Source organism: Lissotriton vulgaris, chromosome 9, assembly GCF_964263255.1.
Source record: "Lissotriton vulgaris chromosome 9, aLisVul1.2, whole genome shotgun sequence".
Lineage (NCBI taxonomy): Eukaryota > Metazoa > Chordata > Amphibia > Caudata > Salamandridae > Lissotriton > Lissotriton vulgaris.
The window spans coordinates 189,508,405-189,523,352 of NC_141697.1; the positions used below are offsets into that span (position 1 = coordinate 189,508,405).

The 14,948-nt window shown below is 44.0% G+C and overlaps 1 protein-coding gene and 1 pseudogene across 6 annotated transcripts in view; one reads left to right on the forward strand and one right to left on the reverse strand.

The window, feature by feature from the left end:
- The window catches only part of TRIM9 (tripartite motif containing 9), a 457,236-nt gene that overhangs the window by 159,068 nt on the left and 283,220 nt on the right, over window positions 1-14,948 (reverse strand). For all 6 annotated transcript variants that reach the window (XM_086937313.1, XM_086937319.1, XM_086937316.1 and 3 more), the window contains exon 4: window positions 7,571-7,681. In XM_086937313.1, coding sequence (XP_086793439.1) covers window positions 7,571-7,681 — 111 coding nt within the window. The remainder of the gene's footprint in view (window positions 1-7,570; window positions 7,682-14,948) is intronic.
- On the forward strand, window positions 2,756-3,522 carry LOC147689827 (BRCA1-A complex subunit Abraxas 1 pseudogene; annotated as a pseudogene).

Consider the following 14,948-nt stretch of genomic DNA (forward strand, 5'->3'; position numbering starts at 1 on the left):
TGCCACTAATAAACTTTACATTTGCACAACGCTAAGGGTTAGACTTTTTTCACTAACCCCTGCACTGGACCCACTCCAAAAAACTGTCAGGCATGTCATTCTTTACATACATTCCAACCAAGTTTGCCAAACACGTGTTGAGTCTTGTTTCTTGTGGTAGATGTTGGCCACAGTTTATTTTGCATGTATGAAATACTTTTTTCATTACAGTACCGCATTCATAACTCGAATATGAGGAGGCCATAAATCAGCGTCATAAACCATTTTTGACAAGCTAATAAATCATAAACATACCAGTTCATTATTCAGTGCAGTTAGCAGGCATAAATAATTTTGACAAGCTCGTAAATCACGTGACAGGCTAACTCAAAACAACTGACAGGTCATAAATCATTTCTGAAATATCACAATCACTTGCCTTACCTGTGACATCTATTAGTTTGTTTAGGCATCATACATGCCGTTTTATGGGGTCATAAAGTTCTCTGTTGGTTTACACACCGATTGTGTGGGGAGGGGGGTAGCCTCTCCATGGAGTTAGGCCCCAACTTGCTACCTTGTTTGTCAATTTTGTGCCCTGCCATCGGGCTGGTCTGGGCTGCGAGCACCGTATCTGCTTGCTCCCCTCTTCCAGCCTACTCCCCCTGCCGTAAGGTATTCCCAGGTGAGCGGCCTTCCTCCTGTACACCGCTCAGCAGGTGTGCCTCCTTACCAACAAATGTACCCCTTCTTATCCTCCTTACATTTCGTCCAGCACTGCGATAATGCTGTTGCTCGGTGCGGATGGGGTGGGTCTTTAAAGTTGATCTGCTCGCTGCCCCCAGCTTCCAAAAGTAACCTGTGCTGGTGCAGTGGTGTGCTTATAACCCCCCATTGTCCCCCTCTGGTATGTGGCGGCGTCCCCCCATTGGGGAGTTCAAAACATCACCCTGCCACCTATTGGCCAATTATTTTCGTGTTTACTTTGGCACGCATTCTTGACCGGCGAGGGGTAGTGAGGAGACTTCCCCTTGTTGAGCATGCTGAGGCGACCCAAACTGGCTTTTTCAGGTCTCTGTCGGTCGTTATGGCACCAGCCCATGAGGCGCCCTTTGGGGGGGAGCCTCTGCTAAAAGCTGCTGTGTAATGCTTTTGCTAAGCACACTCCTTTGTAAAAAAAAAACATTGTAGCTCTAGTACCAAAAGCAGCATGAAGGCAGGTTGCACTTATACATTGAGAAGGATAGTTATTGTGTTTTAGCTTCAGGAAGGCAGACAGAAGGTTACACACTGTCCAACATTCTTACTTTTGTCCATTTTAAATGTCTCCTTTCTTCTTGCCCAAGTAGGGAGAAAGGGTAATCACATGCAAGAGAAAGTTTACCACAGCCTTCTGAGAGCTGTTAACCAACAGAAAGTGTAACACAGCCTTCTGAGAGCTCTTAACCAATAGAAAGCTTAACACAGCCTTGTGAGAGCTCTTAACCAATAGAAAGCTTAACACAGCCTTGTGAGAGCTCTTAACCAATAGAAAGCTTAACGCAGCCTTCTGAGAGCTGTTAACCAACAGAAAGTTTAACACAGCCTTCTGAGAGCTCTTAACCAATAGAAAGCTTAACACAGCCTTGTGAGAGCTCTAAACCAATAGAAAGCTTAAAAAAGCCTTGTGAGAGCACTTAACCAATTGAAAGTTTAACACAGCCTTCTGAGAGCTTTTAACCAATAGAAAGCTTAACACAGCCTTGTGAGAGCTCTTAACCAATAGAAAGCTTAACACAGCCTTGTGAGAGCTCTTAACCAGTAGAAAGCTTAACACAACCTTCTGGGAGCTGTTAACCAACAGAAAGTTTAACAGAGCCTTCTGAGAGCTCTTAACTAATAGAGACCTCAACACAGCCTTCTGAGAGCTCTTAACCAATAGAAAGTTTAGTATAGCCTTCTGAGAGCTCTTAACTAATAGAAACCTTAACACAGCCTTCTGAGAGCTCTTAACCAACAGAAAGTTTACAGGATCTTGATGGGATTTTTTAATGTACTCATTTAAATAAGTTAAGGCCCTGATCATGAGGTGGCAGTAAGTTGCGCAGAGATCATATTTTCTGAGTGACGCAATTATTACCATACATCCTGCAATTTTCCCCATGTACATTGTGGCAGGTCAAGCGTGCAAAACAGTTACCTGGTACAAAAAAATTGGTATATTCTAATACATACAATTGGGTATGCACACACGAAATCCACCAGTAATTCCCCATTTTTGTGGGACATTTCGAAATATGATGCATTTAGCATGTCCCATGGTATTAATATTTATTGGGTTGTTGTTAATACCACACCTTATACCACCCCCTTCTAATCCTTGGCCTAAGTGGAATAAGACCACCAGCTACTTCCTGCTATTGTGGGTTTCCTAGGTTTGCTTCAAAGACTCAGCCTTAAAAGAAGACCATGTGGGCCCAATTTAAGAAGCATTCCCACCCTGCTGATTTTCTTGGAACACTGGTCGAGAAACAAATCTATTGGGGGCTTCTTGGGAGCAGGTGACCCAGTGTATCCTGTATGTATTTTCTTGTTTTGCATGTAGGATATATAATAGGAAGTAACATGCGAATTTCCATACGACTAATAGGAATTAACAAAAACCCTGTTGCCACTGAATCATTAAGAAGTTGGGACTTGTGGTTTGTGTCCTGTCAAATTTATCAAGCTCTCAATTCCTCTGCCAGTGCACAATGATAGTGGATGAAGTACAAAGTGCAGCCTGAGCCCCCATGTCATGTACAACACCTTATGCTTCTTTCAATGCTCTTCTGAGAGGTTTACTATATGCTGTTACTTGATTGTGCTGAATGTGTACAGATTTCTGCAAGAAGAGGGATTACTCCTAGATTTGGAAAGCCAGGCTAAAAACAGTATCACCAACACTCAGATGGGCCATGCTGAAGTTGTGTACACAGCTGGCATTCAGAAGCATCTCCAGACCATCTGCTCTTCAGGTTTTACAGTTTGGTGTGAGACATTAATGAAAAAGGCACAGAAGAGAATACTGTCTGGTCACAAAAGGGATGTAATAGGCTGGCATAAAATCAATCATATCTCGGATCAGACAATGATGTCTAGGGAGAGACTTCATAACAAGAACTTGGAAGAGCACCTATCAAACCAGGAACTCGTCTATCTGTTATTGATTTTCAGCACAACTATGGACCCCCAACTCCAAACACAAGAAGGAATGTGCCCTGACCTACACAAACCTTACGGTGAAGTTTGTCAGGGAATCCTCCTGGTAGTTTCCAGTTTGGGCATGTCAGAGCAGCATGGCTACAGGAACGAGTTGGAATCTTGCATATCTGTTGGCTTTTGCAAAGCAGTAGGAAAGTACAGGTCAGATTTTTGTTCAATGAAGACTTTGGAGGAAGTTCATAAGATGATATGTATGGCACTCTGAATGAGGAGCTGAAGAAGACGTGTGTAAAGGAGGTAAGTGAGGGATCCGTGGAAAGCCTGCTGATCAACATAAAGAAGCTAGATTTTACATTTTAAAGCAAATGCGTAAGCTGTACCAAACTATAGTCTAAATGTACTAAGAGCCTATTCGCAAAAAGAGGTCTCAAATACTGCACTGACTTTTTGCCAATGGGCTATGACTTTGCAAACCAATATATGTACTTTTAGGTCAGCTTGCAAAGTCACCATTTGCAGGGGGTCGCAGAATGACCTGTCTAATGAATACTAATAAGGTAGATCGTAATTTGCAACTTCCTGTGATTGGCTACAAATACAAGGAGGATGGCCTGCAAGGTACAGCAGACCGCCACCCCTCAGTTTGCATTCTAAAATGGGAAGCGCTTTGTTTTTAAAGCGGGCTGAGTTCCTTAAGTGAACCAGTACTACTTTAGAAAAGAAAACCTCTTCTCATTTGTGAAAACATCAAGGAGGGCAAGCAGTGGTCCCCTGGAGCCCTGCCTACCTCCATTGATGTTTGCAAACAGGATTCCCAAAGGGAATCGGTTACCACCTCCTTCAAGGAGTCAGTAACTAGTCAATGGTTTGAAACTGGACCTGTGGTTGAAACCATTGAGACACACCAAACCAAATCATACGGAAGGAATGTAGTACACAATAAAATACATTTAAAATACATAAACCTACACATCGAGCCATCAACTTTAAAAATATGTGGGGGCAGATTTACAAGCCCCTTGTGCCGCTTTTACGCCGCCGTTGCATCACTTTTGTGGCGCAGCGGCGACGCAAAACATACGCCATGGTGCGGGGTATTTACAACGTGATGCATCTCCCAGATACGTCACGTTGTAAAGCCCTGCGCCAGAAGAGGCGTACCATGGCAGGGGGAGGCATTCCGGGAGGCGCAGGAAGGCCTCCCAAAAGTGGCTTAGTGAAATTTACAAGATTTCACTTAGTCACTTTTGGGCCCATGCTGCGTCAAAACCCTGCGCCTGCTTGAAGCAGGCGTAAGGATTGATGCAGCATTGTGCACATAGGGCGCCCCTGATCATTGCTGGAGCTGCGTCGTGCTTGCGACGCAACTCCAGCAATGCGCCGCTTTTACGGCACAGATGCGTGACGCATCTGTGCCGTTTTTGACCCATGGTGCGCCACATTGTAAATGCGGCGCATCAAGGGTGGCGGAGATGCGGCGCACAATTACTGGCGCATCCCTGCTGATATGCGCCAGTAATTGTAAATCTGCCCCGTGGTTTGTGTCTTGGAAACAGCCATTTAACAGTAGCATCCCATGCGATTTTACGAATTGCAACGTTTGCGATCGCAAAATTGCATAGTACATCGGCCTCCAAAATCCCTATTCGGATTCTCATAGCCGGAGGAATTGCCAAACAGACAACAATTTTCTCACCAACTAACATTGTGAATTCCATGAAAGTGTTCGTATTATTTTTGCATATTTTCTACGGTCTGTCTTTTTAACCTGAAGGCTTAGTTGTTTCAGTCATTTAATTTTTCTTTTATGCACACGGAACATAACTTATTATTATTATAATGTCTTGGTGTGTGTTTTGTTCTCTGCAAATCTGTATCGCACTGCCCCCCTGCCCCCTCCCCTTCTCCCCCCACCGCCTCACTGGCCCTTTCACATGAATCCTAAAGAGCTGCTAGGTTCGAGCCACTGTCATGTAACCGAGTGACCACTAGGTGTCACTGTCGCATTAGTGGTAGTCTGTGCATTCCATGAAGAGCCAAATACGATTGTGTCGTCCACATTTATTTATTTATTTATTTTATGCGTTTTTATATAGCGCGGACTTTACCCGAAGGTGTCATTTAGGGGTAAACTGAAAGCTCCTTAAATGTTGCACTGACTGTATGTATTTAATGTTATACGCCCAGAAATCATGTATGTGTCCGCAGTGTACCTCATATATATTAGGCTGCCTGCACCGCTTGCCACAACCTCCTGTTGTGAAACTGCACTGCTCAAAAATTACGCGCAGGACTGTAATGATTAAACAAGCTTAGCAAGACCAGACTATCTCAATAAGCCTTGGCACGATCGATGCAGCGTTGTTCCTTCAAAGATTGACAAAATAATGAAAAAGTGAGACAGGATAATAACGTATTGTAATTGCATTTATATAGCGCCTACTGTCGCAGGCAAGGCGACCAAGCTATATCTAAACGTTCTTTTGGAAGTGTGTTGACAAAAGCGCTATACAAATAACATTTTTTTTTTTAAGTGATGGGTCTTGGGAAGGCTCTGCACCAGCTGTTTCTAAGCAGGCGGGTAATGTGAATGTTTCACTTCCCTTTCACTGCTGCAGAGTGCCGTGCAGGGAGCCCTGGTGGAAGGGGGTTGCAGAACTTTTCTATCCAGTATCGACGTATCTTCCGTGGAGACTATCTGTCTACCTTTTCCAGTAGATGAAAATCTTGGGGCCTTATTTATGAAGGCCTTGCGCCACCGGTGCGTCACTTTTTCCCATGTTAAAAGTGACGCACAGGCGGCGCAAGGCCTTCATAAATAAGGCCCCATGGTGCTTTCAATGAGCCTCGACCGTCATGCATAGAATACACCCATGGGCATCTCTCAGCGTAGATCCATAACACTGCCTGGCCATCTTTAGTCAAAGGGTACAACCCAGTGGTGGCTGGTGAACTTTGATAGTGGTGGGGAGTAAGTATCTGATTCTAATGAAGCCCGGGATGCCCTCCTTACCCCCACCCCCACCCCCACCATCTGTCTGTGTGATTTAGGGAAAACACTCATGCTGCCCTTTGCATGTGCAGGAAACGTGTTAATTACTGTACACTTAAGCAAAGGGCGTAAAGTTAGTCAATTCGCTTAAATGTGCCATGAGTAAAACAGAACTGTGCAGGGCTCAGTCATTGAGCACATAAGCAGCAGGCAGAAGAGAAGGATTGTGTGGAGGGGAAGGCAGGGAGTGGTGACTGTGTAAAATTGGTGAGTGTGGAGGGGAAGGCAGGGAGTGGTGACTGTGTAAAATTGGTGAGTGTGGAGGGGAAGGCAGGGAGTGGTGACTGTGTAAAATTGGTGAGTGTGGAGGGGAAGGCAGGGAGTGGTGACTGTAAAATTGGTGAGGCTGAGCCCCAAAGCACCTAATGAAGGAGCTGCCACTGGCACAATCCCATGGACACTTAAACATACTATATTTATGATAACCAATCACCGTTTCATTTAAATTACATTTCCTCTCGGTTTGTATTGATATGCTATTTGATGAACAGGATCTCCTGCTGCTCTCAATCACGGGCCTAGTGCCCAAAGAATAAACAGACAGCTTATTCTATAAATGTACATCCAATTCTTCGTCCCCGTTCAACCCAAAAGGAGCCTTTGTTTTAAATTTGATTATTAGGCGTGACTCTAATCTTCTCAGCTTTAAAGTTCGATTGCCGCCTCTTTCATGGTATGGGATTGTTGCAATTCCAAAGTACTTGATGTTTTCCCAATTGGTTCGGTGTTGGGTGTGCAGATATTTAGATATGGCATAGTTCATGTCCTTGTTATGGATTGCTTCAAATGTTCCAAAATACGCTTCCGAAGAGGACAAATAGTGCTACCAATGTAGCATATCGGTACAAACCGAGAGGAAATGTAATTTAAATGAAACGGTGATTGGTTATCATAAATATAGTATATAATGTAAATTTAAACATGCAAAAGAAACGACCCAAATAGATAATATGACTGTGCTTTCAGAAAGCTATATATCCGAGAATGCATCAAACTGGGTATCGAATGTAACACTATAAAGGGTGAAAGAGAAAAGGGACTTGCGTAACCGTGACAAAGGCCATCTCTTGGCTGAAACGTTGGTGGTAGTGATGGTGGTGTTCACTAGGCTTTAATAAAAGCAATTAAAACTACAACTTCTGGAGTGCCATGGAATTCTTGTTTTGGGACATAATTGCGAGGTATGGTCCAATCTCGACATAGGCACCAGCGGAATGAAGTGCGCACCGATTGTGGATTGTTTGTTTTACAATAAATATATATATATATATATAACTTTGGCTCTATATATAGCCACATTTCTGTCCCTTCAGTCACACTGCAGTAATGCTTAAAATGTAGTAACTGCACACTAACCTGCAGAAAGCCACTGGGGTCATTTTCTTTGATGACCTCGAGGCAGTACTCCATCAACCCAGTAGTCTGCCGTAGCTTTACCGTACAATGCGATATCTGGTCACGGACCACCTGCAGTTAGGAGAAAAAACAAAATCCAAAAGTTAGATTTAATTTCATGTGAACAAAGCTGACAAGGGAAGTAAAATGTAACTGTCACCTGGCCATTTAACTTACACCAATATTATTCTACAGTTATTTGCTTCCACTCAAATACATATCCATTTCCATGCTATTTACTTGTAATGCTTTACATTACCAAACAACATTCCTTTAAAGCCAGACATATTGCAATTGCCATTGCGTGTTAATGTTTAAATAGAAGGCCTCTTGCAATATCTAATTTACGATTGTCCATTGAACTGTGTAATATTGTTATTCAAGGTATGCCCATCAGCGAGACAGCTCCATCATGGTTTTTTCTCAGGAAAATCTATTTCAAAAGCATCCCTTAACTCATAATGGTGGCTTATACTCTTATGAGCTCAGGAAAGCAAATACACTGGATAAGACCATCCTCAGGCGGAACTCATTCAGGACATGCTGCTTGTTCTCTAGTTACTTGTACAACTGGCCCTCAACATTTAGCCCCTTTTTACGGAGAAAAGTTGCATGACAAAAACTTATTTATTTTAGTATATAGCATTTAATTTATTAGGTATATTAAACACTGTACAGAATATGCAGCCAATGTTCTTTTAGTGTCAAACACAATGTTTATTAAAACAGCAATTTATTATAACTTTCCTAACAATGCTAAATGTTTACATTGAAGAAAAATGTTACAATGATTGGGGAAGCTTGCAAAGCCTAGAGCTTATACAAGGAGGTCCATCTCAATCATATGTTTTATGTTTTTTATTTAGTAAACTAGAAGCCCGTCCCGACGTTGTCCGGGAGCAATTAGGCTTCAGGGCCCCCGCCCACCCCAATGTTGTCTGTGGTTCCCCGGAGCCTTCCTCCATATATTGCAGTATTATACCTTTATGTTTACTTTGTATGCTTTTGTAACCTGCAGACGTAACTTTTTCCTCCTGTAATGTACCATTTGGCTCACTTTTTTAATGCTCTGTTTGCTTCCTCTTGCTACCTGCACACGTCACTTTTTCCTCCTATACCTCTGTTTACTTTCTACGCTTTTTTAACCTGCACACGTAACTTTTTCCTCCTGTAATGCACCGTTTGGCTCATTTTTTTAATGCTCCGTTTGTTTCCTCTTGCTACCTGCACACGTCACTTTTTCCTCCTATACCTCTATGTTTACTTTCTACGCTTTTGTAACCTGCACACGTAACTTTTTCCTCCTGTAATGCACCGTTTGGCTCACTTTTGCAATGCTCCGTTTGCTTCCTCTTGCTCACGATTTTCATTTTTGCTTCATTTTTCCGCCGCTCACCGCTCCTAAATAAATAAATAAATAACCTACCTCATCCGCTGCTCACCGCTCCTCTCCGCCTGTCCACCGCTCCTTACCGCCTGTCCGCCTCTCCTCACCGCCTGTCCGCCGCTCCTCACCGCTCCTCCCCGCGCCATGTCCACCGGTCCTCCTCGCGCTCTTGGACGTCGTTCGTCCCCGCGCTCCTCACGTCGGGCACGCACATCGCGGCCGGCGCTTCTTCCAAGGGACTAATTTTTTTTCGGTAAATTGTTTAAATAACGTACATTTATTACGTTTATATAGCCTATGTCCATCTGCACACCCTGACGATTACAACGATGTATCGGTGTGTGGATTGGCGCTGTGGTTCCCGAGTTTACCCGCCTCAAAGGTTCAAAGTTCTTCCTTTATAATAGTAGTATAGATATGCATATATACAATCACTTAAGCATCAAGTGCGTTCCAGCTGAGGTGAATATCCAAAATACTTATACATAGTTTTATGCTTCATATCACAACTAGTTTTTTTGGTCCAATCTAACTTTAATACAACTTACCAGAAGAGGTCCCCATGTTATTAAAAATCTATTACTTTCCATCCTCCTCACTCACTTGTTGGACTGCTCTTTCAAGTTCGTAATGATGCCACAATTGACCCCTCCCATATATCTATATTATAGCCTTACAGCCCATTGCTGAGGGCTATGCCGGTTATGGAAGGTCCTGAAACTGAGTTATAGGCCCAAGCCGCAGGCGAGGTCCTATAATGAGTAAGAGGGCCTTTAACAACCGCTATAGTCTAAGACAGAGAGGTAAGGCTATTTGAACATTCGACCCACTGATAGCAAAATGTTCAAAAAGGAGGACAGACATTGGAAAGTTGGAGCAGAAGGCTTATACCAGTCATTATAAGTCCTGAGCCACTCCATTGTCTTCAATAGAGCTCTTAACATTCCAATGTTCCGATCGGTGGTATAGAGTTAATCCAACACTGTGCTATACATATCAGAGCAATAGTTATAGCAGTAAATATAAATGAGGCCTTCTCTTAATCTACATTTCTTGTTACTCTGCGGGCCTACTCGCGACGCCACCCATTTCCTCTTCGCCGGCCGTGGCGCACAGCGCCCCTCCCTCATCTTCGGGGGCACCGCGGTACAGCATCGCGGCCTGCTGTGGCCATTTCAACGGTGTCGCTGAGAGCACCCGCAATGCCTGTTGGTTTTCAGGCACGCCACATACTTGCACAGTGGCCCATCTGATTCCCGAGGCATCTTGGGACATTACATTCACCTGGTGTGGGCGTCTGGTGATCCCCCTTCCTTGGGGGCCATATTATTACACTTCACTCCTTTCCCTATCCAAGATGGCTACACCTCTCCTTCCTGTTTTGTCACTTCCTGTTCCTGTATTGCACTTTCTGTTCCTGTATGTCACTTCCTGTTTTTTCTGTATATAAGGGATCAGAACCTTTCCTTCCTTGCATTGCAACACTCCTTGTTCCTGCTGGTGTGTCCTCACTCCTGTTGGTTCCTGCTGGTGCGCCCTCGCTCCTGTTGGTTCTGTGGCTCCTCTTTTGGTGATTCCTCCCTTCGTTGATGCTTTATTCCCCTTGCATCTTTTGTTCCAACTTGTCTTCCAGTCTTCTCCTGGTTCCTTTTTGGGCTCCTGGTTTTCCAGTGTTTTCGGGCTCCTTGTCCTCTCCTTCTTTCCTGGAGTCTCATCATCAACATCAGAGTTTTTTTTCCCTCCGGGGTTTTTCCTCTCGGGACTCCTTCTGGAGGGCACTGGCAGCTTAGGCTTGCATTGTCGGCAGCACCATGGCTACCGGAAGGGGTCGCCCCTATGTCAGCCAAACTAGGACTTACAAGAACTGAAGCCGGGAACCATCCCAACACCTCAAGACTGGTAAAAAACAACCTAAACCCAACATTTCTATTTAATTCAAACATTATGTTTTTGATGGAGATTACCGCATTTTCTGGGTTGGACTAGATGCTGCTTTTGTTATCTTCGTCCACAAGTAGTACAGCTTTTTACAGTTGACAAACATATATATGTGATCGGCCCCTTCCAATTGGCCTTTTAGGCTTCCTCTAGGGAATACAGTAAAGTCTATTCAACACGTCAAACTGTAGTAAGCATAAATTAACTGACTTAAATGTAGAGTTGCAGATATCTAGCATATCTAGATGACAACATTGTGTACACCTTGCACTCATATTTCAGCACCCAGTTTTTCTGTCCATTTACTGGACATTCGAGTCATATCATCATCAAGATTTTCAAGAAGGAGATTATAAACATCTCTAATCTTTGTTTCTATTTCATTATCAACTAAATATACTGGGGAAAATCAAATCGTTCTTACCCACTGCTGACTTTCAACTAGCTGTACAATCCCTGGTCATTTCCCTTTTAGACTACGGAAGCACGGCTCTGGAAGGCCTACCCACAATAAGGCGGGCCCCACTACAAACCTCACTGAATTCAGCTGCTAGGTTCATCTCAGGATCCAAGAGATTCAACCACATAATCCTCCGACTTCAACCATCTAAAAATGGCTCCAGTTTGAAGCTAGAATCCAATTGAAGAAATCTTGCATGACTCATAAGGCCATCCACCACAGCACACCTGCCTACCTGGCCAAACAACTTTAACTATTGCGTGGTAGTCGCTCCTCAAGAGGCTCTAACTCCCTGCTGCTGAAGCCACAGACGTTCAACAAAAAGAAGACTTACAACCACTCATTCTGTAGGCTAGCCCCAAGAATAAGGAACACACTTCCCCCTAGAAATTAGGACAACCCCCTCCTCTATCTTCTTCAAAAAATAAGTAAGAAAGCTTCCACTAGTTATCTTTAGTCACTCAGCTTGATCTTTGTCGCATGGACTTACCCGGATCATTATTCTACCAAGCCTTTGTGGTCTACTCTATCTGTTTCTGCGTTTTGCATCGCTCCCTACATTTCTTTCCTTGAATTTTACCTGCATTTTACCTGTTATGTATGACCTGACTGGTATGTATACAGTGCTTTGATACCCGTAAGGGTCATGCTCGCGCTTTATAAAACTCTGCAAATATATGAATAAATGTACAGTTATCTCAAAATCGTATTCATTTCTATTTTTTCCTTATCCTAATTTAAAAACAAATCTCCAATTTATAGGTATTTGAAAAAATGGCTTCTTGAGATTTTAAACTCTTCCTGCAAGTCTCCGAATGTTTTAAAACCCCACTTAAAAATAGTTGGCATCCATTCTTCAATCCCAGGGATGCCTAAATACTAGAAATACTGTCCCTGAATAAATCCAGAAAAAAGGAATGGCCAAGGGTGGCGTATATTTATTAATAGATGGTATTTCGTACAGACTGCACCATTTCTCTCATATATATCTTACAGCTTTTATCACTTTGAATAATAATCTTTTAAAATAGTTAGGGGCACAATGTTTCGTGAAATAGCCATTGGAGTCTGACCCTAGAGTCACGTAAACATAGGGAGTAAGCGATCTGAGGATATTTCCGTTCTCAAACAATACCTTCTTTGAGCCATAGCAGCCCAGAAATAGAAAATGAAATCTGGGAGTGCCAACCTGACCCTTTTGTATTAGTAATTAGAGATATCTCATCGCCCTCCTGGGTTTTTGATATCACTATATAAAGCTGTTTAAGACAGAATCGAGTTTATGAACAAATAGAATTAGGGATCGGAAGCTGTATTATTCTAAATAAGTTAAGAACATTGGAAAAATATGAAAGTTGCATACCAAACTTGAAAAGTATAGTTTATTTGTAAACAAAACTGCAAAAAAATAATCACAAACTAATTAACAAGTGACATGAAGATGATGCATGATTCTAATGAATGTAGGGAGACCAAAAGCTTCAGCAAAAATGCTTGATATTGTAAATTGGTATTTACTAAGATCTTAAATATTGCACTAAACATTTTCTTCTTCAAAGCAATCCTTTCCCCATATAAACTGAGTTCAACTATCGAATTCAGATATGTACTACAAACAACAGTCATAAAAAAACAGTGCGGTCATGCCTCTTGGATAAATTATAGCGCTGTAACTCGATCCAGAATGTTTGGGCTTTTCAAGTATTATTCTAAACAGAAACTATTTCGATTTTCAAAAGTATTTTCATCATGTAACAGTGGACAGGAACATGCTTTGCTAAGAGCTATCCATTTTTATCAATAGTTTAGGAGTAAATATATGTTATGTGTGAATATCAGTTGTGGGGCGTGGCTTGGCTGGCCAACATGGCCGCTTCGTCAATGCGGCCGCTAATCCGATGTTTACCTGGCATGGAGGTTTACCTGGCGTGGAGGTCGTCATCTGACCACCATTGTGACTGCCCTTGAGTCTCGCTGCATTGCGCTGCTAGAGATTGCAGTCTTTGCCGGATCAGAGGACTGAGTCGGACCATAAATGGCCTGGGCCTCGTGGTTTCGGAGTTCTGCGACTCCGGGGCCTGGTGGGAAGGACCGGGAAGCTGCAGAGGGCTGCCCGGGTGGTGGCAGAAGACATCAAACCAGCCCTGCAGCGGGGGACACCCAAGTGGTCCCCGCGATTGCCCATGCACATCTGGAAGCTGGGGCAGCCTCCAAAGGGGGCTGCCGGAGGGCCATGCCTGTGATTGTTGGTCGCGGCTGTATCACAAGTTTCCGGACTAGGGGCCAACAGGTCTGGATTGGGCAGAATTGGTGGAGCATGGCGGAGCCACTGGTCGGACTGCCCCGCCTACATGGGCAATCAGCCCCCATACCCTTGAACTTTGTACTTGGTGCCCCCCTGGGGAGTGAAGATTGGGGGCCCGAGCGATTGTGGGATGCGATGCTTGCAAAGACTGAAGATTTCGCGCCACAGCTTGCACCTATAAGGACTTTATGCTGAAAGGGTCACTTAGCCTGACGCACAGTGACTATTTCCTGGGCCTCCCTTTTTTACCTCATACGTCCCTGACAGAAAGAACTTATTGAAAAAAACCCTTGAGGGGATTTGCAGTGCGCCATCTTTGTGGACTGTTTCGACTCTGGGGAGCTGCTGTGTGGACTTTCCAGTGGGGTAATATAGAGGCCTGTGGATTATATGGCTGGAGCTGTGATGGTCCTCGGGCAGTGGTGGATTTGTTGTGCATCTGGCTACAGTGAGACAGACTGGCACCTGATCCCTCGGGCTGGGCACCCTTTGACTGGCAGTGAACCTCACTGAAAGGCTCCTACTGACGCTCTGTGTATGCTGCATGAACTTATAGCAGAGCGCAGGAGAAGTGGCATGGACTGTTTCTACCCTGCTACCTCGACATGGCTCTGTGGCTCATGGATAGACCTCAACACACATTAGGACTGGACTACATTCCTCTGAAAGTACAATCCGGACCTGCTATCCTGGTGACCAGGTGGCTTGTGCTGTAGAACCTTTGGCCCTGACGATGTCTGCATGCGGGCCTAGCTTCATCTTCCAGTGTCCCTGCTTAAAGGCCTTGATCTAACTGTGGCGTCATGCGCAAGCTCAGGTCCACTTCTGCATTTCAGGCACCTAGAGCAGCAGGACGTGGTGTCAGACCCGTTCCAAAGGCGCTGTTGTGCGCATCACTTACCTCAACAGAAGCATCTGAAACGTTAGAAACTATTCTTGCTTGAATCGAACACTCTAGGATCTTCCTGGAGCGGAACATCAACACCATATCTATTGACCTTAGCTAAGGAAGGACCTCAGAAAGCTCAGCAACCAAGATGTTCAAATGGAAAATGCCCTTCAAGACATTCAGCGACAAACAGCAAAAAAGCAGATGCCCTGAAGCAACTAGGGAAACAAACTAATCAAAAGTGCTTCCTTGAGGGGTGCGCAGAGGACACAGAGGGCAGATCTCTGGGAAGTAACATTCGTATCCTGAGACTAACCGAGGGGACAGAAGCCCAAGACGTTGTGGGTTACCTCAACAAAT